General features: G+C 36.5%; 1 protein-coding gene across 3 annotated transcripts in view; it reads left to right on the top strand.

The window, feature by feature from the left end:
• Window positions 1–27,481, top strand: part of LOC108910260 (nuclear receptor coactivator 6) — a 349,573-nt gene that overhangs the window by 305,741 nt on the left and 16,351 nt on the right. For 2 of the 3 annotated variants that reach the window (XM_023457471.1, XM_023457472.1), the window contains exons 6-8: window positions 22,661–22,803; window positions 22,861–24,064; window positions 24,124–26,964. In XM_023457471.1, the coding sequence (XP_023313239.1) occupies window positions 22,661–22,803; window positions 22,861–24,064; window positions 24,124–26,964 (4,188 nt within the window). Of the gene's footprint in view, window positions 1–22,660; window positions 22,804–22,860; window positions 24,065–24,123; window positions 27,063–27,481 lie in introns of all 3 variants that reach the window. The other variant, XM_018714817.1, reaches the window with a different exon arrangement.

The following is a 27,481-nucleotide window of genomic DNA, read 5'->3' as shown; positions in this document are numbered from 1 at the left end:
TGGAAATGGTAAAGGGGCTTATGATAAACGAAAAAAAAATAAATGCGTGAGCAGGGGCGGCGGAGGGTTGATTTGGGGGGTTGAAAAGTTATGAAAAATTGTATCATTGGGATTTCTGGCGAAAGTTGACGTCAAACAAAAAAGTATCCAATACAAAAAATCATGCAAAAATCTACAACTTTTGTAGAGGTCACTTTTTAACATAACCTCAAAATTTCCGAGAAAAATGCGAAAAACAGTTTTTTTTCTGATTTTTCGTTTTTTATTCCTCATTTCCGCAAAAATAATTTAATTTTGACGAAACTTGGTGAAACTATACCTTTCTATATCTTAAATAACCTCAAATTTTTTTAGATAAGAAAATCAAGAAGTTTCTGAGATATTCATTTTTTTTCGGCCTGAAACACTTTTTTTTTAAAGAAAAATTCTACTTAATAAAATCATTGTACAGAATTCTGCCGGTAATAATTTTTTTCGTTTTGACATATACTTTTTGGTGAATTAAAAAAATTATTTGAAAACGAATTTTAAAATAAATTACATATTTACAATGCCACTTTTTTCGCTCTATACAATGGCGTCAACATTTGCAATCCGACGTTTTCTTCGAGGGGCCATCATCGGGTTAATTTTTTTAAATATGTCGCTGCTATTAATAGCCAACAATTTTTTACTACATTTAGCAATACTAATTAGAAATAATAAAATATTTCATAAATTCGTATTATTTTTTTACTAGGTATAACTTGTTACATTGTGGATTAAAAAAATTGCTGCATTGACTTATTCTCTCTCTCTCTCGCCCTCTCGCCCTCTCTTCCTCTCATCCTCCAACCTTTTAAGCGATTACAATAGTAATATCATCTAATACAGAATTAAAAATGACTAGATTTTGTCATAAAAATAGCAGCGATATATTTAAAAAAAATTAATCTGATGATGGCCCGTCGAAGACGAAACGTGGGATTGCAAAAATGTTGACGCCATTGGATAGAGCGAAAAAAGTGGCAATGTAAATATAAAGCCAGAAAAAAAAATAATCGATTTTGCAAAATTTCGGGTTTTCGGAATTCGTAGTAGACTTTGCAGTTAATACGAATACTTTATATTGCTGAAATCTCAAATCATCCTGAGATAATTTATCATTTGTGCATTTGTAATTCGACTTAGATGTTTATAGCAATACTGTACAAAAATAAAGTTTTGGGTCAAACAATGAGACACAGTTTTTTTATTTTTTTCCGTAGAATTGAATAGTGTAATCAGTTTTTGAATGTTTTTTAATTTAAACAAATTATCAACAATAACTGAAAAATTCTTCTTGATTTTTTTATCTAGAAAAATTTGATGTTATTTAAGACAGAGAAAGGTAAACTTTCACCAAGTTTCGTCAAAATTAAATTATTTTTGCGGAAATGAGAAATAAAAAACGAAAAATCAGAAAAGAACCTGTTTTTCGCATTTTTCTCGGAAATTTTGAGGTTATGTTAAAAAGTGACCTCTAAGAAAGTTGTATATTTTTGTATGATCTACAACTTTTATGTTGGATATTTTTTTGTTTGACCTCAACTTTCGCCAGAAATCCCAATGATACAATTTTTCAACTTTTCAACCCCCCAAATCAACCCTCCGCCGCTCACGCATTAATTTTATAAGCACTTTTACTATTTCCACTTATAAAAGTCCAGGTAACAATTTTTTTTCTCCAAGTGTAATTTGGTTGGACTAAAGAAAAGGAACAAAATTTCAGTCCTTTATAACTAGAAAAATGCAATTTTTTTAACAAAAATACCAAATTCACCGAAATTATATTGCAACCCTTAATATCCTCAAGTCATTGGCCATTGACCTCAGGTCATCGACCCAAGTTCGTCAATTTCTGACCTCCTGAACCAGTCATTGATCTTTGACTTGACAGGTATTTCAGCTCCATGTAGAGGTCCGAAAATCTTTGTTTTTACATAATCACTACCTTCTTTATTTCAAAATTCTCGCGTTCATTACGTGAGACCCTTTCGGCTGGCTTAGAGACGGCTAGACCGGAGCAATTTCCTCGCCAACGACAACTCACTTCAACTCCTCGTCGAACAAGTTGGAACTCCATTACCGTCAAATTTAATTTTACTTTGTAACCAGTCGCGAAAGCATTTTCTTAATTTAAAGACGCCTTATTGTATCAGCGTAATTGGAGACTCATTCCTGCTTACAGAGTACACAAGCGATTGCTTTAAATTAAAAAGTTTTTCTCTCGGCGACGACGCCGGCTCGCCTGTTGACTTTGAGAACTGAGCCGGGGGCGGAATGTAATTACTGGTACGCTCCCGGCGTGGATCTGCAGTGAGATAGATCCACCGAAAACGTATTATTAACGGGAGGAACTTCTCTTACCTACCTCATTCGTGCAGATTTTGTCCGATTAAGGGATGTGAATTTACTTACTTTCAAAGTCAAAAATTGCCACACTTTCTAATTATCAAAGTCAGGCTCGGCTGATTCGAAAATTTAACAATTTCTTAATTTAGCTCTTGCTACAACACTATCTCTGCTTCGTCCAAATGGCTTCCCCTTTCTGGCCACCTCTGGCTGTCATTCGTCGTACTGCACTCTCAGTTGGAAATTCGAAAGTGTGACGATTTTAGATATTTCGCTCGTGGCCTCTCGAGATGTAGTAAGTTTCAAATGAAATAAGGTACTTCGAAGAGTTCTGAGAGATCAGGTACGCATTTCGGGAGCCACCGAGGCCCCGTCTCTACGAGATCGTGACCGAGATCGCTCCCACCGGGAATCGGTTAATTTAATTTCGATGTGGGCATCGCCATATACGGCGCTGGTTCTTTTCTTTCATCGACTTATCGTGTTTGGCCTCCAGACAATTATTAAGGCCAGATATGAGCTCCGCGGCCGCCGTTTTTTACTTACCTTCGCGCGCTCTCCGCCCGGCTTTCACTTCTGTCCGTTTTATAACTTATCGGCCCTCGGATTTATATGGGAACGATGCACGCGCTGCGGATTTTACGGCTCGTATTGTTGCCGCCCGTCGACGGGCTCCAAATTGAGTTCTCCTTATTAGGGGAGTCGGCTTGTCATAATTGTGATCGAAGGCCGGGCGTATCGTCGATGTCCGGCTTTGTATTAAATGCAATTGATCCGTTTTGCACGCTATTGAATGGCTGAAGGCGAACGAAGCGGTCTTAAAATGCGTTATAATGAGAAATGAGAGTTCGAAATTTGTCAAGATTCTTGTTTTAGAGGTGACTTAACAGCAAAAAGGGTTTTTTTTAAATACCATCTGAATTTTTACGCTACTACGAAGAAACATTTTTAGAACCACTGACTTCAGCGATAGTTCGGCTGGTTTGTTTACCAGTATTTACCCAAACTGCTGTACCTAAAGATGTACGGCAGTATAGTTTGATAAATAATTGTACAAACTTTAAAGGGAGAATCTTTGACTAATTTTAAGACAAAAAGTTGGGTCCGCAACGGCTTAGTTCTTGAGATATAGAGCGTCCAAATAAAATTATTGTTTTAGCAATTATTGTAAACGTTATTAACTTATTTTATTATGTCTGCAAAAAATCTTATTTCAGTTCATCAACATGGTTTTATGAACTTTAGATCAACAACAAGCAATTTGGCAGTTTTTAGTCAATTTCTATGTGAGACATTAGATGAAAGGGGACAAGTGGATTCCATATTCACAGATTTTTCTAAAGCGTTTGATAAGATTAGTTATAGTATATTGCTTAATAAACTTTCGAATTTAGGTCTCCATAACAGTTTTCTTGAGCTATTCAAATCTTACTTGACGCAGAGAAAACAATATGTTTGTTACAATGGGTTCTGTTCCAACATCTATATTTCTACTAGTGGAGTATCTCAGGGATCTAATTTGGGGCCATTGCTATTCTTGATTTTTATTAACGATTTGTGCAGTGTGCTAACCTATGAAAAGTTGATGTTTGCCGATGATTTGAAGTTATATTCTCGGATATCCAGTTTTCATAATTGTGATACGTTGCAACAGCAAATCCAACGTCTCGAAATGTGGTGTCAAATGAATAAGCTTTTTCTGAATATTTCAAAATGTAAAGTCTTAACATTTAGTCGTAAATCTGACGTATTGCAGCATCCGTATGCTATCAACAATGTAATATTAGAAAGAGCTGACAGCATAAGAGATTTGGGTGTTTGCTTCGATCATCGGCTTTCATTTGGTTGTCACATAAATAACATAATTAAATCAGCCTACACTACTCAAGGATTTATCATTCGCAACTGTAAGGGCTTTACTGATGCGTCTGTATTAACATCTTTATATTTTAGTTTGGTAAGAACGAAATTGGAATACGCATCGTTAATATGGAGCCCTGTATACATGAAGTACATTATGGCTATTGAAAAGATTCAAAAGCATTTTTTAAAATATTTAGCATATAAGATCGATGGATATTATCCCGAAAGAGATTATAACTACTCTGCGTTATTAGATAGATTTAATTTTACATCTTTGGAGAAACGTAGAAAATTAATGGCTGTTCAATTCTTGCACAAGTTGCTACATGGTAACATTGATTCATTAGTGCTACTCTCTCAATTGAATATAAATGTTCCCAGTCGTACATCCAGGCATAGTAGAACTTTTTCATGCAGAAGGGCTCGTACAAATTTATTGTCGAAGGCACCAATCAATGTAATGAGTTCTTATGGGAATGCAATCTCTGAAGTATGTGATATATTTTTTTGCGGTATGAATGAATTAAGAAATGTTGCACAGGCATCACTATAACATTTGCACTGTTATTTCATCTTTGGTATGTGTGTATATGTGTGTATGTCTATATTTGATTTGTATTTAGGCACTACTTAATTGTTTCTAAAATTATTATTTGCTTGCTCTGTAAATGGTTTATAACTGTTGGGCAATAAAGATTATTGTTATTGTTATTATTTTGTAGAACTAGTTTAGTCTTAGTCTTGTAAATGATCTAAGTTTGTCACATCGCAATACAATCAATAAAAGACACATTTTTTAACTTGTTTTTCAAAAACTTTTAATGATTCAACTTAACAAAATTCCAACGCAGATTTAACTTTAAACTCGTTTTTCAGCGACAAATACTAAGAGTACCTTTTGTTCGTAAAATTGAATGGAAAATAGGTATATATAGTCACAAATGACATACAGTGCGACACAAAAAAGTTATGGTTATTTAAATTCAGGTACAACACTGTATGTGACGCCCTTTAACATTAAACAAAAAACTAAGTAAATATTTGAGTTTTTCATCATTAATACTCCCAGTTGCCCGAATTTATTGAAATTGCCATGTTACTGATCAAAAATATAATCAAAATTCCAAACAAAAATTCAAAATTTTTTCAAAATATCTCGCAAAATTTTGATTGTCTATAAGAAACTGTGGGTTTGACAGTAATTTTCCGAGTCACTGTTTTTGGTATATAATTAAATAAAAATTAACCAAATACTACTCTCGCGACTTTATTTCCAAAAAACGCAATCCACAAAAAGTCAACTGTCGCATTTAATGTGTTTATTTTATCACGCGACGTCTAGATTTTTTTTGGCTTCAGTGGGAGAAGCAATCGGGTTTTTCCATCAATTTCGTTCTATTTTTGTATAAAAACGAGAGCGAAATTTACAAGTTTTTATTAATTTATAGTTTGTTTAAGAAACCAATTTCTACTACTTATATGCCACAGTTAAAGACGGAGAATTGTTGATCTGNTTATTTATAAGTACGTGAAAATAATTCTTAAAATGTGGGGTTAGGATAAACAGAAAACGCATGTTTTACAAACGCTTTTTTTAGTTATTAATTTATTTGGGTAAATTTAAATGGTAACAATGAATAAATAAAACATCAAGGATTTTATTTTTGTGCTTACTTTTGTTCTACACGTTTTACTTTTCAATATTTCAGTACCAGAAATTTCACCATTTCTCGGCCAGGGAATATGGCCACCTTAATGCATGGCAATTAACTTTTTATTTGAATAAAAGTGTGTATTTATTCATTAGGAGCTTGTCAACTGTGCTTAGCGCGTATACCGTAATCATAAATGAACATCCAAGATACAAAGGAATAGTAATGACTGAAATGCAATATAAAATGCGTATGAAACAGATAGAATGTGGATTGATGAGAAAAAAATAAAATGCGCAAACCGAGAACCCATATGATAACTATCAAGAAGCTCAGTGTATGGTAGTGAGACGTCGCATTGTCAAATTGAAGATTCTGACAGAATATCTATACTGTGCGTTTTGCAAAGAACTGCTTTCAATTTTTGTTTCAAATTGCTATTATATTGCATTAGATCACGAAAAATTTATTTAATATTAATTATTACTACATGGAATAATTTTATAGTCTACAGGGTCGGAAAGTCCCCAAGGTTCATCGGCCGTTACATGAGAGCAATAAAGTAAGTCATAGAAATCCGTGCGATAGAGAAGGACGGTTATAATGAAGGCGTCTCATAGTCGCCGCCCGTTTCGCCCTTCCACAAATAAGATCCACTTCCACTTGTAATTCACCGACCGGTTGTCATCTTTGTTTTCGTCGTTTTGCTTTTTTTTAATAGATGTCACTACTTATACAATTTCGACTTCCGTATTCCGATATGTTAATACCATCCGTTAACAGAGGGCAGCACAACGCGTAACAAAGAAAACTTCTTACAGTAGCTAGTAGATACCTCTGTTTGTAAATCTAGTGACCTTGTTTCCCCTACTGAGAAGTTATTCAAATGGAGTATAGTGCTCAGCTGCATTTAGTTGTTATTTAAGTATACTTTTTAAAATGACTTAAAAATCCCAAGAAATAAAGCAAAATTCCCTATTTCCTCAATTCCAAAAAAAAATCTGTAGATCTAGCATCTCTCTTTCTAAGGCTGCCCTCTGTTAACGGATTGTATTAACATATCGGAATACGAAGTCGAAATTGTATAAGTAGTGACATCTATTAAAAAAAAGCAAAACGACGAAAACAAAGATGACCACCGGTCGCTGAATTACAAGTGGAAGTGGATCTTATTTGCGGAAGGGCGAAACGGGCGGTGACTATGAGACGCCTTCATTATAGCCATCCTTCTCTATCGCATGGATTTCTATTGAGGACTTTCCGTCCCTGTATAATCGAGCTATTCGAGTTAAATACAGCGTACAGCCATATTTCCTTTCATTGGATCAGATGTTTGTTGAAATTTGTCAATACGTTAGGTGCATATTTTTATTGTTTTAAATTGATTAGTAATATCTAATTCTTTAATTACAATTTTATTTTCCCGATCCTAACCAATTTTAAGAGCAATATTCACGTTTGATTAAAGTTTTTTCCCAACTCCCATAAGAGCCTGTGTGTAAGAGCATAATTTTTTAGGTTTTTGATATCGAATATCCTTAAGTCGACTGTCGCATTTAATGCGTTTATTTTATCACATGTCTAGTCTAGATTTTTTTTAGCTTCAGTGGGAGAAGCAATCGGTCTTTACATCAATTTCGTTCTGTTTTTGTATAAAAACGAGAACAAAATAGAGTTTACAAGTTTTTATTAATTTATGGTTTGTTTAAGAAACCAATTTCTACTACTTATATGCCACAGTTAAAGACGGAGAATTGTTGATCTGGTGAATACTGAAACCGAATTCAGTTTTGCTCACCACTTCTTGTTGTATTATTACGAGGATGGAAGATTCCTTTATTATTAGCAGTTCAATTACTACGTTTATCCGGGATTTGGACGAATCGCTTCTTTCGCCATTACCTGCGGCTTCGCTGATTAATCGCCTCCCGCGAATCCGCCCTATTTTCGGACAGGCGTTGTTCGAGAATAGGAAAATTCCGTAATTAATCAAGCCAGTCATCTAACGGCTCAATAATGGGACGAAGAGGAACGCCAGCGAACTTTTTGCGGTCTCATCGCGAGATAAATCTCGCTCTCCGGGGAAACTTACTCGAAGCAATTATTGTTTACCCGTACGGGAGAGCGTCGGAGAAATGAATAAATCAAAACTTTAGTCTCGGTCGGCCGCACCCGAGCTGCCAGATTAATTTTCAATCTTCGACTTTTTGTGCGGTAGAACGTGTGTGTACAGAGCACGACGCGGCCAACTGGAGATGCGGCGATAAAACCAGATACACAATCTCCTCCGAGAGTTGGATATTGCCTTCGAGATGCCGTCGACGCACCGTTGCAGAAGAACGTTTGCTTTCCGATCGACCGGGCCGTATCCCGTTGAGCGTACGGTGACGTGTGCCACTGGTGATTACTTTTCTGCGGCGTAACCACCTACTCGTTATCCGGTTATTTAAATTTTCAATTATATACGTACTTAGGTATTGTCGTATCTCGTCCTTCTAGCGGTAGTAGCTAGCTGGGCCTCGATGCCGAGGAATTGGGTTACTGAGAATTCCTCTAACAACGCACCGTACTCAGAGAATGTACGTTGTTGAGAATCTCTCACTGATCAGCCTCTTAATGATTTGGACATGACCAGGGTCGACGTTCAATCGCACCTCTTGACGAATTCGTCAGATTCCTATTGTGGACTTTCATATTGGGGGCATCGGATTTCCGCCCACTTTTCTTCTATTTAGAAACTGAAATTTCAGATTTTATAGCGTTTTCCGCACCTCAGCTACTTATTTGAAAGTAAGTCGAAACAGTCTTGAATGTAGATTAACATTTTGTTTATGCAGTGCCAATTTAAAAACGGATTTCTTTTCCGTGAGGCCCACAATGAGAAATGTGTATCCGGAATTTTTCAGCGTTTCATTAATTCGTAAAACGTGGTGATGTAGTGCCGCGGTACTCGCTTTCGCGAACGCGGCGGCCGTTGCGGTTTAAATTATGCGGTAATATTGCTGAAATATCCGGCTAATGGATTTAGAGCGGCTGCGGAGGAATGCGGGCGCGAAATTTTTACGTTTCGGAAATAAATTTAAACAAATTCGCCGGCTAGCGGCGATAAATCTAACGGAATTTAAAATTATTGCGGCAATAAAAGCAAAGGCACGGCAAGAAATTGTAAACACAAAGTGTGTCGAGAGTAATGGGCCGAATTGGGCGAGTGTATATTTTTCATGTGGGAAAAATTCGCTTCCTGGAAGTGCCCGAATGTGGAAGATATATTCTGTTAAAAATTGGATGCCCAACAGGCACCTCAATAATATTCATATCAATCGACTTTAACTGGATATTTTTGAATATAAAATTACATTTTATTGTTTAAAAGTTAATTTTCCGATTCATTATTAGTGACATTTTTTTAACAAAATCTCATTGTTATGAAAACATCTTTTATTATCTGTCCATATAGTTTTTAACATAAACTGAGCAAAAAAATTAAAGGAGCAGACAAATTTCTACCAATTTTTTTTAGCGATTTTTGAAAGAATAATGGTCATATCGGGAAAAAAAGAAGCATCTTGAAGCTTTAAAAAACTTGTTTTGAAATCTTGAGATAAAAAATTTTTTGAGCATCACTCGGCACAATCAAAAGAAATAATGCAAGGCAAAAATTTTACAATTTTTTTTTTCAAAACTGCACGTGGGCTCAGAAAATGTTTTTCTGGCTTAATCAATGCCAGGGTCTTTTAGCCTGATTCATCAGCTTCAATTTGATCTTTTTTTATATTCTGTACGATTATTTCTCATTGAGATATCGGTATTAAGTGAAAAGTCACCTTTTTTTTTGACCATCGAAATCTCATGGACTAATGATCGTACAGCGAGCGGAAGATGGGTTTTAGAAACCAGAATCAATCTTTCAAGGGCTATGCTATGTTTGAGAATTTTTTTTTATGCTCACTGGAAAAGTTCAAAAAAATTACTTTGCAAATATTGCGAAAAGTGCCAATATTTGTATGTTTTTTTTTGCTCAGTGCATGCCCATGAGGCCTGTAAATTTTGAAATTGGTCGGTCTAACCGATTTCTTTTCCAGAATCATCAGTTTTATAAAAAATTAAAGGAACAGGTTTGTTGCTCCTTAAACATCAATTAGGTACTGATTAAGAAGAATTTTTTTTCTTACTTTTCTCACAGTTTCGCGTTAAATAGTCATCAAATAACGAAAAAAAAAATTCAAAATTTTGAAAAAATCAATTTTTAAATAAAAAACTTAAATTTTTCAAAAATTTTTAAAATTTATTCATGTTCTCTTTTTAACAGTTTTACATAGAATATTTCAAATATCGAAAAAAATTAAAAAAATTGATTTATTTTCAAAATTTTATATTTTTTTAAGAAATTTTTATTTTAAGAAATTCAAATATGCGACCAATTTTTTGGCTCCAAGGACAAGGGGGCCCACGAAAAAAGCGTCTTAAGGGGGTTCCTCGCCAAAAAGCGTAGCACTATCATTTTCCACGTCATAAAACCCGTTCCTTTCACTTTAATAATAAATGAGACATTTAATTTTTGAATTCAAATAGTTACCTTTGCAATACAATTCACTTAGTATTACTAAAATAGAAGGAAAGTAAGTTTTTGTAGAAAAGCGATGTCTATGGCAGTTTATCAAAGATTCTTTTTAAAACATAAAAAAACACATACATTCCTTTCACTTTAGTAATGACAAAGGCATTTAATTTTTAAATTTAAATATTTATCTTTGCAATACAATTCACTTAGTATTGCTAAAATTGAAGAAAAGTAAGTTTTTGTAGAAAAATGATGTCTATGGCAGTTTATCAATGATTCTTATTACAACATAAAAAACACATTCAAAACACTTTAGTAATAAAAAAATGAATTTAATTTTTATATTCAAATATTTATCTTTGCAGTACAATTCACTTAGTATTACTAAAATAGAAGGAAAGTAAGTTTTTGTAGAAATGCGATGTCTATGACAGTTTATTAATGATCCTTATTAAATATAAAAAACAGCACATTACATTCACTTTAGTAATAAAAAAGGCATTTAATTTTTGAATTCAGATAATTATGTTTGCAGTATAATATATACTTAGTATTACTGAAATAGAAGGAAAGTAAGTTTTTGTGGAAAACCGATGTCTATGACAATATATCAATGATTCTTAAAAAATCATAACTGCAATCAAGTAGGCTTAGGCTTCTGATGTCAAAATCGTCTTCGCTATACGTCACATTGACAGTAATTTTCTCTAGCTTCTAATTGTTTACAATTAAATCATGGCAGTGCCCAACCAAAAAATTAATTTAAAACCTTATAGTATATGTAATTCTTGCACCGAAATAGGGGACATTCTTATGTCTCATAAAAATTTAAAGTATTTGCCATATTTACTGAAAAAAACTGGAATCAGTCCGTATCAAGAAAACCTTTTCGCAGCTATTCAAGAGATTTTGGAGTAAGATATTCCATCTTTTTTACATAAACCAGGGTTCAGCAGAACAAAATTTCATCAAATTATTACATATATTTTATGAAACACAGACATCTGATGGAAATGAAAGATGAAGGTAATAATTACGCTCCTCGTTACTCTCCGTTGCGAAGAGAAGAGTTCCAGCCAGAATTTCAAAAACATTTAGCGTTAATAGAAGAAATCTCGGAACAAATATTTGGTAAATAATTATTTGTATCTATTTATTATTTTAAAATAAATAAAAACATTACAAAGCAAAATTCTGGATAGGTACTGATTTTTGAACCATATGATAGCTGTCAAAAAAAATTTCCACTTATTAATTTTGTTTGCAGGAGGAAAACAATTTCCGAAAAATTTGAAGGTTGCCATGGGCAACTGTCGAAATTACAGTATGTAATTGGCTTGAAATGACAGGTGTAAAATTTTCAAGTTTAACTTTTATAATCCTCATGTCCTAGCATAGTAAACTGCAGCACTGTTCACCCTGTAAGTATAGGTCCTTATGAAAACGACTCTATTGCCAAGACGCATAAATTTTCGCCCATTTTTCGCCGTAATTAAAACGGTTCTTAATTACCGTGACGTCCGTATTTCGTCTTTTAATTACCTTGCGGCGCATTCCGCCGCAATAACAGCGCTGTTATTAATTTATCTGGGGACCGTATCAGACCTTATCTGAACGGCCGGAGTTATAAATAAAACAAAAAAATTCAGGCTATCTGGAACAGGTGGGTCGCGATGCGTGTAATGAAATATGTAAAAATACGAGGCCGGCCGGACGGCATTGCATTGTAAGCAAACTAAAACAAATTGGTTGGCGCGCGGCACTGACATTGGTGGGCGAGGAGGGGCCGCCGAAGAAATTTTTCTATTTACAAAGTGGGCGTGCAGGTTATTAGAATAATGCATTCTGTTCTCACACCGGCCACACTCTCCGCACCATAAATAAAACACAACAACCTCGGCATTATATACTGTACGTTTATGTAAATGCCCCAAACTGTTGTTCATCGGCGGGTTGACCTCTTGGCATTCCTGACATGGAACGCCGATGCCGTTCGAGTTATGGCTCACGATCCGCGACGATAATATTCCCCACATAAATTTAATTTCTAGCGAAATGATACGGCACTATCGCCGCGATATACCGCTCGACAAAGAAACAACGACACCTAATAATTGTCAAACTAACGATGTTTATCCTGCGAAGTCGGGCGTAAAGTAAGCTGCGAGATTTCCACCTGAGAGATAGTCGTAAAGTTAACGCTTTGCGCTCGCTGTATGGAAGATGCGGAGAAAAATATTTATCTCACGACTAAACTAACGAAACGATAAAATGAGACTAGCAAAAATGTTGGATAGTCCTTCTACGAGCACCTATGAATTTGGGAAGCTTCTAGGAGTTTGGTGTATCCCCTGGGATCTTTATCTGTTCTTGGTTACTGAACGGCAATTACCAGGGTCGACGTCCAATCACGTTCCTTGATGGGTTCGCAGAGATCCTGTAACAAAGTCCGCTTTAGGTTGAAGCAACTGACCTCTTTGGATCTTGCTTACCTTTTTATTATAATCGCCTGGAACAGGTGATGGACTTGTAGTCTAATTTGACATTCTAATTCGGTATTGCTGTTCCTCAGTTCGAATTTTACATTTTTTCGGAATTTTTATTTTCCGAAATCCGAAACTGAGGTGAATTTTCAATTTTTGCATCTCTGGTGTTTGCGGGCGACTGGGAACTTTGTAAAAAACTTTGGCGGGAATTTGACCGACCGAAAAAAAGACTATCGCGTTGTGCGGCGCGTGTTTACAAACGCTCCCCCTCGCACAAAATCGGGAATCCGGGTTGCGGCGACCCTTTTGCGGACACTAATCATATTTTCCGTTAACTTAATAAACTTCGGGGCAACCGAAAGTGTTCGGCTGGTTGGGTTTTCGGGCTACGTCGTTGGATGGTTTCGCGATGCATTCGCATATGTACGTATCCGACTAATCCAATTTGAGCCCAGCGAAGCAATACCGAAACGCCGCTTTAACTGGGACATTTATTTTCATTTTATTTACGGCGCACTGTTACGTCCAAAAGTGGTCGCGCAAATAGTCGGTTGAAAATTTCAAATCATGAAATAAAATTAAAAAATAATAAAATTGGGATGACAGCAAAAGTTGTAGAAATTATATTTTGAATTTTAAAAAGGAAGATAATTTAATAACCATAAAGAAACAAGTCTAGTTAGTAAAGAAAACCACATATAAGAAGGAATAGATGAAAACATAATCACAAAAACTAAATCAATTGAAGATTAAGGCCAAGAGAAGTCAAAGTAAGTCCAATAACGAAATAAGTTAAATGTTATAGAGCAATAACCAGTATCGAGTACGCCCACACCTAATAAAGTCACCGACCAGGGAGTTGTAATAAAGAAATATTAGGAAGAAGATAAATAACAAGGAATTGCATGACAGATGACAAGACAAGGACAGAAGTCGTGCTAGACGGTTCAGAAAAGCATTAGAGGAGAGAAAGGACCAACAAGATAAGAAATAAGAGTGTTAGACAGTGACAGAAAGGTATAAAACCTTAATATAAAACAAACTTGTATTAGATTTAATGTTGAAATCCGAATAATTGGATATTGTTATTTAATTAAGTTAGATTAAGGCGTGGCGTAGGTATAGTTTAAGAAAATTTTTATTCATCGAAGATTGGATAATGTTGGTAAAATAAAAAAAATAAAATTAAGTGTTAGCCAATCACATTTTATTTAATTGGAAATATAGTGAATTCAAGTCATTAAATGAATTAGAAATTTTTTTTACAAGAAATAGAATAATTAGTCAATTAAAATTCAAATATAATTTTTTTTTGTATTTGCCTTCTCAAAATTAAATATCTAAATTCATCAATCAGTGTAATATTTTAAAATTAGTTTACTAATCTTTTCAGAACCTTACCCTGAGGTGAGACTACTCAAATTTAATAATATCTTAAATTAATTTGTTTTTAAACAAAAGCTTTCTCTAAACATAGTGAACAAAAATTTGAATTAAAGTACGATTATATGCACATGTGAGCATAATTATAAAAAAAATGTTTCTGATAATTTTTACGTCTCTACTAAGTAAGCACTACTTAAATATAGGTACTGGTAAATTTTTAATTTGGAAGAGATTTACTTTATTAATCTGGCAAAATTAAAAATTTTACTTGTGTTTTTCAAAGAATATGGGAATTTATTAGCCAACTTCAAAAAGTTTCGAAATAAAATCAAATTTAAAAAAGAATATTTTAATTTCACGGGGTATTTCTGCCACATTGAGAAAAGAAAAAAAAACTAAATAATCCCCAAAAGGTTCGGTCAAGGGGGTGATTATATAAATTTAGTTTTGCCGAACTAGAAATATAAATTTTTGCAACTTTATCAGTATTATTAATGAAGAATATATTAACTCTCATAACCCAGTTCTTAATAATTTCATCAAAAAAGTAAATATTTTCTGATTTTGTGTAAATTTAATTTAACACTTAGAATTTGACTAAAAATTCCACATATTTTTCAAAAAATGTATAAATTTTTTTAATCCTGGATGATTAAAATAATGCAAGTTTTTCAGAACAGAAAATATCTGTACATCTGAATTACCCTTATTTAATATTCAGACAAGCAATCATTATTAAACAAAAAAAGTTTTATGGAAAATTATAAATAAAAATGTGTTGCAAATCATATTGCCGCTCTGTAATTTTTATAATTTTTTAAATAATCATATTTTTGTTAAATATTTGACAAATAATTGAAAAAATTTAACTAATTAGAGTTTATATCTTTGTCAATTGGACCATTTTAAAAATGTACCTGGAAAGACCTAGCAATATCAAAATTTAGTATAAAGTTTATTATTAGATAGACTTGAAAAATACATTCTTTAATATACAGGATGTTGCAACATTCCTCTTACGAAATTATACAGATGATCCTCTTACTGCAAACAAAGGTTACATACAGGGTGTTTATTTATACTGTTTATCTGGCAATAGGAAGGTTGTTCAGAACCCCCTCTGTGAAATTAATTCATTTCTTTTAACTTATATTTACCTGAAAATGATAGATATTATTGTATTAAATTTTATCAATTTCAATATCTAAAAGGATCCCTTTCCAGGAAAGTTCACCGCTAAGAGTTTTCCTTTTTAGGTCGGCCTTTTATCGTTATTTCTATCATTAACGTCCGTTTGTTCGCGCTCCCTATTCGTTTCCCCCCGTAATTAATCGAGAATAAATTCAAATTAGTTCGAATATCGCCGGTAAGATTTGGGTCGGTCGTAAATTCTCCATCTCCCGGCGCCCGCCCCCCCGAATATTGCGGGCCTTTCCGGTATTTCCGGCTTTGATTAAAGCATAATTCAGAAGACGCCTACGTTTCGAATCGATGGATTGTTTTAATTAACTCGGGCCTCTCGGAACTCGATCTGGGCTACTTTGATTAAACGGTGCCCCGTTTTTCGATTGCTTTGTTTTAATGGATTAGTCGTTGGCGGGGGGTGGCGAGGGGTTGAAAGGTACTGGAATTAATTCGATATTTAAGTAAACGATGATGAACACCTTTAATTATAATTTAATTGATATAACCAATCCATTCATTTTCAAGATGCGCTGAGGATGATTGTTTATGGAGATCATAGGCGTCGGAATTTCTAAATAACTGCCGTGGTCAAACTGTAAATAACAGTGGATGGAAACTATAAGCACAAAAAATTTGGGATGCTGTGACACTTTTTCGAACACTCGACATTAACAGAGGTACATACCGCCACAAATAAGTTTGCATCTGAGACAGCTCTACCCACTAAAGCACACTTAGGCAAGAGAAACGTTCCTATCCTAAATCGCGCGCATATGTCATGTGTTCTTGCCGAATGTGTTCTTTCTCATTTTCGCGCAGCTTTATCTGAGTCAGAAGTGCAAATTTATTTGTGTCCGTCTGTACATAACCTCAAAGTTATATTCTGGATTAATATTTTGCCATATTTTTTTTTGTCGAGGGATTTGTTTCTAATTCTAATAATATCACTTAATACTGATAATGAACTGCAATTAAACTTTACAAGTTTAAAAGGCATTTATTGCACCAAAAAATAAATATTTTTTTTAGTCGTGGATTTTTAAGGAATTAAAATTCACGTCATTGAAAAGTAAAACCATAAAAATTAATTGTTCGTATTTAAGGAGGTATAACGAGTTTACTAAAATGCACAGATGTACTTGAAATTTATATAGCGTATTACCCAGTGCTCCCTCTGTGCGTCATATTTTTTTAATTTTTTTTTGAATCTAGATTTTGAGATATTGTTGTTGAAAATTATTCATTTTAACATAGGTTTATATGGCGAAGATGGACTGCGGCTCATTTTTGCCCATAACTGAGAAATAAATGTAGAAATTCTGAAATAAAACTTTTCCGTAGATAGTACACAGTATTATTTTATTTTTGATGTAAAACTAATGTAAGTTTTGAACATAGTACAGCTGTATTAATTAGAAACAGAAACCAATAATTGCATTTCTGTCTGACTTGAGGATTAACGTGGCAACGTCGCAATCAGCTGACAGCAAGGAGGGAATACATTTGAAAGACTTGATGAAAACGAAATTGATTTCAAACATATACATTTTTCCTAAATCCCATGTACATTGTTATCAACAATAAATTATCCACAACAGATTATTTTTTGTAATGTTTTTAAAAAATTAAATTAATTAAAAAAGGCTAGGAAGCTGTGATATATTTATTGGAATAAAAAATACAGTTGATAAATCCTTTTAATATATTTAATGGTTTATAAAAACATCGTAATCCGTACCCAGCAATATTTAGGGTTACATAAAGTTTTCTTTACTTAATTGATATAATTAGTAATACCTACTTGAGATAAAAGCATTTGTACAGAATAACAAAAGAACATAAATATTCTCAGCAAACTTTATATCTAAAAAATTAGTTATAGTTGCAAAACTTTTGTAACATTACTAAAATAGAGATAAAAATACGAACAGTGAGTAATAATGTAATTTCTATCACAGAACCTTCAAAATTGCATCCAACATTTTCTTTGACTTGGACGAGAGATGGGCGCGAGTGTCACTTCATTTCTTTAGAACTAAATTAACATAATTATTTTCTCGTTGTTTTGCCAGTTCACATCTATCAGAACCTCTAAACCTCTCCAAATAATGATTTTGATACATTTTGTGGGTTCTAAGGCCGTTAGAGGCGATGCCGATCTTTATATAAAAATTAGAGATATTTTCTGTGTTATATCATACATTTTCTATAAAGATGTTGTCATTTTAATACCTTTGAAATAAAGTTGCTCTTGATGCTCAGTACTTATACAGAGAGATCCAAGATAGCTGAAACTGCCGCTCTCTAGAAATATTTCGCCGCTCACTTTTTATTGACTCAGATGGCAACACTGACTTGATTATTGCGCTCGCTGGTTATATAAGCTAGTTTGTAAATAGTATACACTCAAGGACACGCTGCTGCTGCAGCCCCTGCTGCTTTTTTTTGTACTTCGGCATTAGGAACTTCCCTTACAGCTCATTATTTGCCCTTCTTGTAGGTGATTTATTATTTACCTGACGTCAATAAGTTTAATTGGAATTACACGTACTTTATCGATGGTCGTAAATTTGATAAAAACGGGCCGAAACGAAGTCCGTCCGGCGATAAAACAGAATGGGCTCGTCAAGAAATCTTAATTGGGAATTAGTGGCGGTCTTGTAGCTAGATAAATCACGGGAAAATTGAATTACAAAATGCAGGCGTTAGGCCATTAAGGCGAGTCGCAGATCTTTATTATGACAGCTTTATGACGTCGACAACGACAACCGTCTCCGATATATCGGATCTGGCAAAAAAGGGGATTCGAGTTGATGTGCTGCGGTTGTCCGTATACAGGTTTTTCTGAACAAACGTATACAATTGTAAACGGGAATTGCAGTGTTGCGAGAAATATACAAAAAAATATAACAATGTTGTATCACAAAGTGATAATTGAAGCGGTATATAGGGTGTTTGCAAATTCGGTCTCAAGAAACATTAATTTGTTTATTTTTGCCATGTTTTTTTTTTTTGGAGTAGAGATTTTGAGAAAACGTGAGTATTTTTCGAAACACTTTATTTTCACTATTAAATTTATACAGTAATCAGTTATGAGCGGCTCAATATTAGGGCTAATTTAATTTTTTTTACTAAATTTGCAACTTATTTAAATATTTTTTTCTATTTAGACCAACCTACCCTCAATCCAATTTCAACACTTTTTGGGATAGACCCCTGAAATTAATTTTTTGGTACGACATTCAGAAGCCTGTTTCAGTAAACACAAACTTTTTGATACGAGTAGACATACATTGCATTGGTATAAAATAAATAAATTTAGTTGCTATGTTTGTTGCCATCAGAAGAATACTCCCGAATAATGGAATGTCTGTAACTGACGACTGGAGTAAAAATTAAATTCAATTTTTCTCTGGTACGGTACATTTTAACGACATACAACAAGTATTCATTGGCAACAGCGCTAATAATCGAGTGTAGTTGTACACACTGCGAACCTACAGAGCTTGGACATCGGAGATATTGCGCGTCAAATTCGGGTAAAGATGCGTACGCGTTCAAAAGTGTTTTGTGTGTAAACTATGTAAAATATAATTATTATATATATAGCAAATATATCGTATTATCCTCGCGAACATTTGTATCCTTTATTTAAAATCCGTAAATCATTCGAACTAGTAAAACAACGAGAAAATAATTATGTTAATTTAGTTATAAAGAAATGAAATGACACTCGCGCCCATCTCTCGTCCAAGTTAAAGAAAATGTTGGATGCAATTTTGAAGGTTCTGTGATAGAAATTACATTATTACTCACTGTTCGTATATTTCATCTCTATTTTAGTAATGTTACAAAAGTTTTGCAACTATAACTAATTTTTTAGATATAAAGTTTGCTGAGAAGTATTTATGTTCTTTTGTTATTCTGTACAAATGCTTTTATCTCAAGTAGGTATTACTAATTATATCAATTAAGTAAAGAAAACTTTATGTAACCCTAAATATTGCTGGGTAATAATTGCGATGTTTTTATAAACCATTAAATATATTAAAAGGATTTATCAACTGTATTTTTTATTCCAATAAATATATCACAGCTTCCTAGCCTTTTTTAACTAATTTAATTTTTTAAAAACATTACAAAAAATAATCTGTTGTGGATAATTTATTGTTGATAACAATGTACATGGGATTTAGGAAAAATGTATAATGTTTGAAATCAATTTCGTTTTTATCAAGTCTTTCAAATGTTTTCCCTCCTTGCTGTCAGCTGATTGCGACGTTGCCACATTAATCCTCAAGTCAGACAGAAATGCAATTATTGGTTTCTATTTCTAATTAATGCAGTTGTACTATGTTCAAAACTTACATTAGTTTTACATCAAAAGTAAGATAATACTGTATGGAAAAGTTTTGTTCCACAATTTCTAGATTTTTTTTTCTGTTATGGGCAAAAAAAGAGCCGCACCGTCAATCTTTGCCATATAAACCAATGTTAAAATGAACAAATTTCAACAACAATATCTCAAAATCTAGATTAAAAAAAAAATTCAAAAAAATATGACGCACAGACATAGTGCATTTTAGTAAACCCGATATACCTCCTTAAAGGCCAGCAATTTTTTAAGAAAGTAAAATTGTGCTACCACTGCTACTCAAGGTAGCTACATTTGAAGTATGCCACATTCTTTATTGGACCCCGTGTATATGCAGTTTTGTTAAAATATTAAATACGTACCTACAGGTTTTCAAAGTAAAGTTACTAATATTATAATTTTTTTTGTTTCTATGAAAAATATCACATCTTGGTTACTTCTTTGTCTTTCTCTTAGTCTCTTTCTTTTTTTAATGCTTTGAGTTGAATCATAATACAATTTAATAGACATGGCGATAACGTATGGAATCGCCGATGGAAACTGTTAACTGCAAAGCTTTATGTACAGCGATTTGAGTAAACAAAGTCAGCCGAGCTATTGATGGTGTCAGCGGTTGAAAAAATGTTTCCGCTAGTCGAGTTTTTGCACCTCTACGAGTATTTATTTATTCTTCAGGTATTTTCTGTAAGTTTATAAACACTTTGAGAAATTGTTTCTCTTCATTATAAAATTATTAATTTATGTCTATATAATCTACTGCGAATCTTACACTTAGAGCAACGAGTGTCGTCCAAATACAAGATTCGCATTATATTCTTATTCCATTACTCTTGTCTGGACATGGTTCTATAAAAAATAAATGTGTTAAAATTTCTCAAGGATTCATTCCCTCCTGTATACGTGTGACTCGAGAATCGCTGTATATGGAGCTGTGGAAAAAAGAACGGATTCGAGTTAATATGCTGTCGGTGGCCTGATATAGATATAGCATAAAATATTGGTGAGAACAATGGGCAGCGTCGTAAAATTTTACGACGTTATGCCGTCTTATTTGGAAAGTTACAGTAACAATGTTAATACGTCGCGTTATCGCCGCTGGCAGATCTACGCGGTCGCTTTTTGCCATTAATAAACTTATGACCGTTGTTTTTTTATTAAACGCTCCTTTAATGTGCAGGTTTTATTGGCCATTGTCGATTTACATTATTCCTCAGGCCAACCGGCTTTCACGACGACGGCAGGAATAAAATTTTTACGGCCTACCGTATTGTCGGCGAAAAGGCCGTAAAGTAACGGTGCTCCTCGGTAACATCTGCATTTCGATTTCGCGGAGCAGGCACCGGTCATTTTTATGGCGAATTCCTGGCGAACGCGGCCTTTCGATGCAGAAATCCTAACGCTTACATTCTGCATATCAATTTCTCTGCAATACTTTGCTCAGAAGTGTTATCAACCTACTTAGAAGTTTTTTAAAAACAAATGCATTAAAAAAATGATAACTTGCCCAAGGAGGGGACGGTAAATTACTATTTTATGTTGAAAGTCTCAGGAAACGAGTTCGAGAATAATTTTCGCAGTATATTACAGTAATCTCTGATATAATCCGTTGCCCAAAAAATGAGGTGAATTTGTTTAAAAAAATAAAAAATCTTGGTCTTGTATAAAGACCTTGAGTACTACCAACCTACAAAAAAATAGTTATATGCTTTCATAATACCAGCAATATTTAAATAAGTAATTCACTTTATTTTTTGGACACATGCCAAAAGCATCCAAGTAAAGTAGATTTTACTGTATCTAGACTCTTGTGTCTCTTGTGAGTGTAATACTGGCAAAATTGCATAATTGATCTTCCGTTTAGAATAGTTAAATTTCGTTACCAGTAAATTCCCTCGGAAAAACTGTTAATTACATGTTTTACATAGTAAACTGTATGACTGTTTAAAATATATGTTCACATTAAAGATTCATCCCGTATCGTGGATTCGTTGTTGGTAGTGTTGTGGAACGAAATTAAAACGCCATTTCGAAGTTTAATTGTTCGCGTTTTAATTGCGAAAACTAACAACGTATCTATTCCGAAACGCAGAAACATGATATCGGTATGAAATTTAATTATGCTCAGTGCTGATAACATTTTAATTAAGTCCGTTTTTGTTTGTCTGTTTGCGCCCCGCTCTAAAGCTCCGTAGTTATTTTCAAACGGATGAAATGGAGCTGTATTAGCTCGTCTGTATTTGAAAATAGAAGCCTATGTCTTTTATTTACTAAACATGCAATAAACTATACTGGTGGCGGCGTATAAATATGTATTTTTAACTACAATAATAATTGTGTAATTTAAATGTAAATTAAATAATGCAAAATTGTCCGTATTGTATTACCTCCGTTCGTAAAAATTATGACCATGAACGATCGTTATATAATAGCGTTCGGGACCGGGATTGCCCAGCCCCAGGTCAGTATATTATCAGTAAAAAGTAGCGTTCGTCGAAGAAAACAAAGGAACCTGGCTGATACTACTACTGTTCTAATTTAGAATTTATGCGAGCAAGGCACAAAGCCATTCAGTGAATCACGCGGAGCCAGTTCTTGGCTACCGCCGTTTATTCTTAGAACGGCAATTGGGTTATGCGGTCATAAAAATAGACTTTATTATGCTGACATATGATCCCTCCATCAAATTAAGGTCAATCTTAATGGCCTCGGTTATTTCCACTTTTGTTTTTGTCGCTAACTTGTTAACGGCTGCCTTATTCGTTTTTTATCTTTGTTACAGAGTACAACGTGAAAAGGAAGAAGAGAAAAATTGGACTGCCCTACGCTGGAGGAGTTTCCGTGTCGCAAATTCTGGCACACCGTGAAAAGTTAGCTTTAAATCAACATAGTTTTAATAAGGAGGCGATCGGGAATTCCCCACAGGTTGGTTTATCCATTTATTCTTTACTCTTAGACTTTTTACTTATTCCCTTTCTTAAGGTATGGCCCCAGTCACCAGTGAACGGTCCTCAGTTGGTATCAAACCGTCTGCAGGGTTATCCAGAGAGCCCTCAAAATCATCACTTGGTGAGGTGTCAGGATCAGGCTGGCCACAGAGTGATGGCTGGCTCTCCAGTAGTTGTAGGAGATGGTACAATGATGGTCCAACAACCCAGCCCTCAATCCAACATATCCCATCAACAGGTACCTCAAAACCAACAAATTCCTCAGATGTCTCCCGCAAATCCCACTTCGGTTAACATCCAGTCCCATCAAATAATAGGACCAAATGGGCAGATAATAAACGTGCAAGGTTCCATGAACCAAGGTCACAATCAACCAGTGAATCACTTACCCCATTCTAATAATGGTGGGGTGGTTATACAGGGTCAGAATGTTGTTCAAGTGCAACAACAACAACAACATCAGCAACCTCAACAGCAAAGGATATTTATTAATGGTCAACCAAATGAACCTAGCGGTCCTGGTCGGCCCAACATTCAAATGATACCAGTCAGTATATCTAATCAGCAACATAACATTATAAACCAACACAGGCCAGATGTTCAACAAAGACCACAACAACAGCCTCACGTTCATTTCTATAACGGTCCACAGCAGTACTCACCGGTTCAGCAATATGACTCCAGTAAAAACATAAGACCGTTTAATCAAGTGATGAACGGATTCCGCCCTCAAGCTATGCAAAGTCATCCGAGCAATCCGATGATTCCAACGTCGGTCCAGGTGCAACACCAACAGCACCAGCAGAAGATTCAGTGGCAGCAGAGGATGCAGCAGAGTATGAACCAACAGCAACCACAACAAAATCAAGTCCCTATGAATCAGGCCAGTCCACAACCAAACCAACACAACCCTACGAACGTCTACGAAAGGGTCCCACCGCTTCATCAACACACGCCGTCTCCAACAGTATGGCAAGAAGATATCAAGAGGAAGAAGGTCAAATTGGGGAAAATTGTAAAGAATCGACCATATCACGTAATGGAAAATTGCCAGCTCAGTCACGCTCCCTGCCCTAACATCGATGTCAGGCAAATACCTAATGAAAGCAGAGCTGTTATAATAAACCAGTTGCCTCATAACAGTCAGAGTTCCTCAAGTCCCTCTTTCATGGAAGACCCAAGTGGTTATCTTGCTCAGCAAACCGCTCTTCTAAACAACACTATAAATAGACAAACAGGTTAGTTATTAATACATGAATTTGTTTTAGGATGTTTATTATTGACTGTTACTTTTCAGGGGCCAACGGATGTTCAGGATATGTTTGTAACAGCCCCGTCACATCACTGCAAAGTCCTCAGCAAAACATGGTCCCAATCACTAATTCCCAAACCAATGAGGTGCCTTTACCTAGCAATATGGTGCTGTCGCAAATGAAACCTCATGTCCACAGTGTTACGAACAGAACCAACCAAAATGTCGTGAAGAGTCCTCAGATGTCTCACAATATCGTGATGTCTCCGCAGTTCGGCCAGATACAAATGCAACCAAGCATGGCGGACAGCAGTGCCTTGCCCGAACAACATCAGCAATACGCTCATTGTCAGGGATGTGTAGCGGATAGCATGCAGCAACAGAACCAGTTTGTGATGAAAGATCCTAATCAAATGAAAATTCAAGGCCATTCGAGACCAAGTAGTACTCCGGGCACTCCAAGTTCCTCGGGCGCTTCCGACGATCCCGTTACTTCTTCCACTTATTCCGAAAAACCTAGTAATCAAACCTCTCCGGATTCTAGACCTATCCAGGGTGGTACCGTTAGCACCAGCAACGTTTCGCCGGTTGACGGAATGCAGTCGGATCCTCCGACTCCCAATCCGCACCCTCCAACCCCGCCGAGAATACCGGACACTTCTCAAATTATCAACACTAGCATGCCTTTTGTCGTCTACTCCCAGCCCAATCAGATGCAGCACTTACAAATAAACCAGCACAAGGAAATGGGAATGAATAATTACCAAAATCAGAATCAAGCCGTACCCAAGCAGGACGGAATGTGTTGTTCGCATTCTCACCCGTCGAGTGGAATTCACGCCTCGCGCATGTCAACTGTGTACCCGTCGGGAATCGTAACGACCATGGCTAGCGGTCGAACCGTCGGCAGCAACACTATCACGTCTGTGCTTGCGGGCCGAGCGAACACCGCGACCGTTTCCATAAACAGCCCATCGTCGGTGACCGGATCATCTACACCTACCTCAACACCTGGGCAAAACATGCCGGCGCTTCAGACTCAAGCGATAACCGTGAATGTATCGAAATCGCCGCTGGAAATGGTTCAGAGCGTTGTGAGCAGTATCCAAGTCCCGCAGTCGCAGCACCACGTACTGAGCTCGTCTGCCCAGTCGAGTCCTCAGATGTCCCCGCAAATCATCAAACATTCTCCTACGGGTTTACCGCCGGGACATATCTTGGTTTCGTCCGGCGGTCAGCTGATCATGGCCAGTACCGGCAACGGACAAGGAGGCGTTATGGCGCCGCCACCTCCCAAGATAATGGGCAGCCAAAGCGGCATGCCCCCCATCTCCGTTTCCCCCATGGTGACCAACGTCACCGCGTCGGTGGCCCAGGTTATCCCAGCCGTCGCTCAGCAGGTACTCGGGCAACAGACGGTGCTAGTAAACGCTCTTCCGGCTCCGTTTGTCTTACAACCAGGCGTTACAATGACGATGGACGGAATGACGGTTGGACAGAACATGCAGCTGCCGCATTTGGTTGCGGGCAACGTGATACAACAACAGATACAGATAGACAACGGCGACCCGCGACGGGCGCCCCTGCTTTCCCCCGAGACGAAGAAGAAGGGGAAGAAGAGGAAGATGTCCTCGCAGACCGTTGCCAGTATGCTGCACATTGCCGCGCAACAAAACTCCGGAGTCGTCATGTCCCAACAGGGATTCCCGCAACAGATACAGATGGCCCATAGCCCTCAGGGCATAACGACAGGACCCGTTATGCAGGCCCTTACCATCGTACCCAGTAAGACTGGGGGGCCCCCGCAGATCGTCATGAACAGCCAGGCGATGGCCAACGCCAACTTAGGAACGCAACAATTAATCACCAATTCCCAGCCAGCTCAACAGATAAACCTGCTGCAACCCGTCAATTTAATTAACGGCACCACCGGAGTGGTACAAAACTTCCCGGCAATCCAACAGTTCATCGTACCAAACCTGGGTGGGATGGTCATGAATCCCGACGGCACCGCGACCATTCTCCAAGACACCTCGAATCTAGGAATGCAGCTGCAGATCCAAAACGTCAACGGTCAGAACGTGTTGACTCCGGTACAGAACAGCAGTATGTTTAACGGCGGGCAGAGCATTCTTGCCGCTGGTCCCGCCGGGATGGTCATACGGGCGCCCAATTCGCAAGGAAAAATTATCCAACAACAGCAGCACAGTCCCGGGGCGCAATTTCTATCGCCTAACGGAGGGCAGTTCGTGGTGAACGGAACTCAATTCAGCGGGCAGCTGAGCCCTCTAGTTGCGAGCGTGAGCCCATCCCAACAGGTGACGTTCAGCACGTCGCCCCAACAGATAAGGCCTAACAACTCGATGCAACCGGCCCAGCAGGAATACATACAGATGAACGGGCAGATGGGGCAGACGCTTATGGTTCCGTGTAGCCCCGCGGCTAACATCGCGGTTTCCTCGTCGAATCAGCAGAACACGACGTTCGTGCAGCAGAACACCACCATCGTACAGCAACAGACGACCATGGTGGCCAACAACCAGCAACTTCAGAACTTCCAGCAGCAGAATAACCAACAGAACCAGCAGAACGTCGCTAGAACGGCCACCCTCAACCTGGACCAACAGAACTACATCATCAGTTCCAACGACAACAAACAGATGCAGGCCGTTGTGGTGCAGCAGAGGGAGAGCCCTCAGAATTCCCTGAATTACAGGCACTCGGTGTCCACGCAGACGGCGGTGAACCAGAACGCTCAGTCGGTCACGACGAATACGTTCTGTCAGACTTCGACTATCTCAGCTGGAAGTCCGCCTGATACCACTACCCTAAGCCCGTTGGCTTCGGGAGGGCAGAGTCCGCCGACCGCGGATACCACCACGCATACGGGCAGTACGGACGATGCTTTGTCTCCCGCTCCGTCGAATTGCTCGGCGGGTTGCAGCGACATGAACATGCAGACCAGACCACAGTCTTGTACCATGGTGAGTCTTTTTTTTTTATTAGCTCCTAAATAACGGAACGTTTTGGGCTAGCCTAATTAAAAAAATTTTTTCTTGCCTCGTAGTCAATTTTAAAAAATAATTGTCTGTTGAAATAAATGTTAGCTGTTGATTTTACGTTAATACTTAGTTTTTTTTTTTTTGACGGAGGCGACAGGGAAAAATCCTAAAAAAATCCAAATACTCGTCATGAAAAATGAAAATGAGCATCACTTTCAATTTTTCGAAGATTTTCGAAAATTACCCTTATTTAGGGGTTGAAAAGACAAAAAAAGTGAACAAATTAAGAATCATTAACTCCAAATATCTCTTTGTTGTCATCAAAATAACATTATGAACGTGAAAATATCTAATTTCGAATTTGATACGGTCTTGTCCAGATTGAAAATCAACCCATAATA

The sequence above is a fragment of the Anoplophora glabripennis genome, unplaced genomic scaffold, assembly GCF_000390285.2.
Source record: "Anoplophora glabripennis isolate ALB-LARVAE unplaced genomic scaffold, Agla_2.0 scaffold27, whole genome shotgun sequence".
NCBI lineage: Eukaryota > Metazoa > Arthropoda > Insecta > Coleoptera > Cerambycidae > Anoplophora > Anoplophora glabripennis.
The sequence above is the reverse complement of the archived record's forward strand: the minus strand, read 5'-3'. Positions and strand labels throughout refer to the sequence as shown.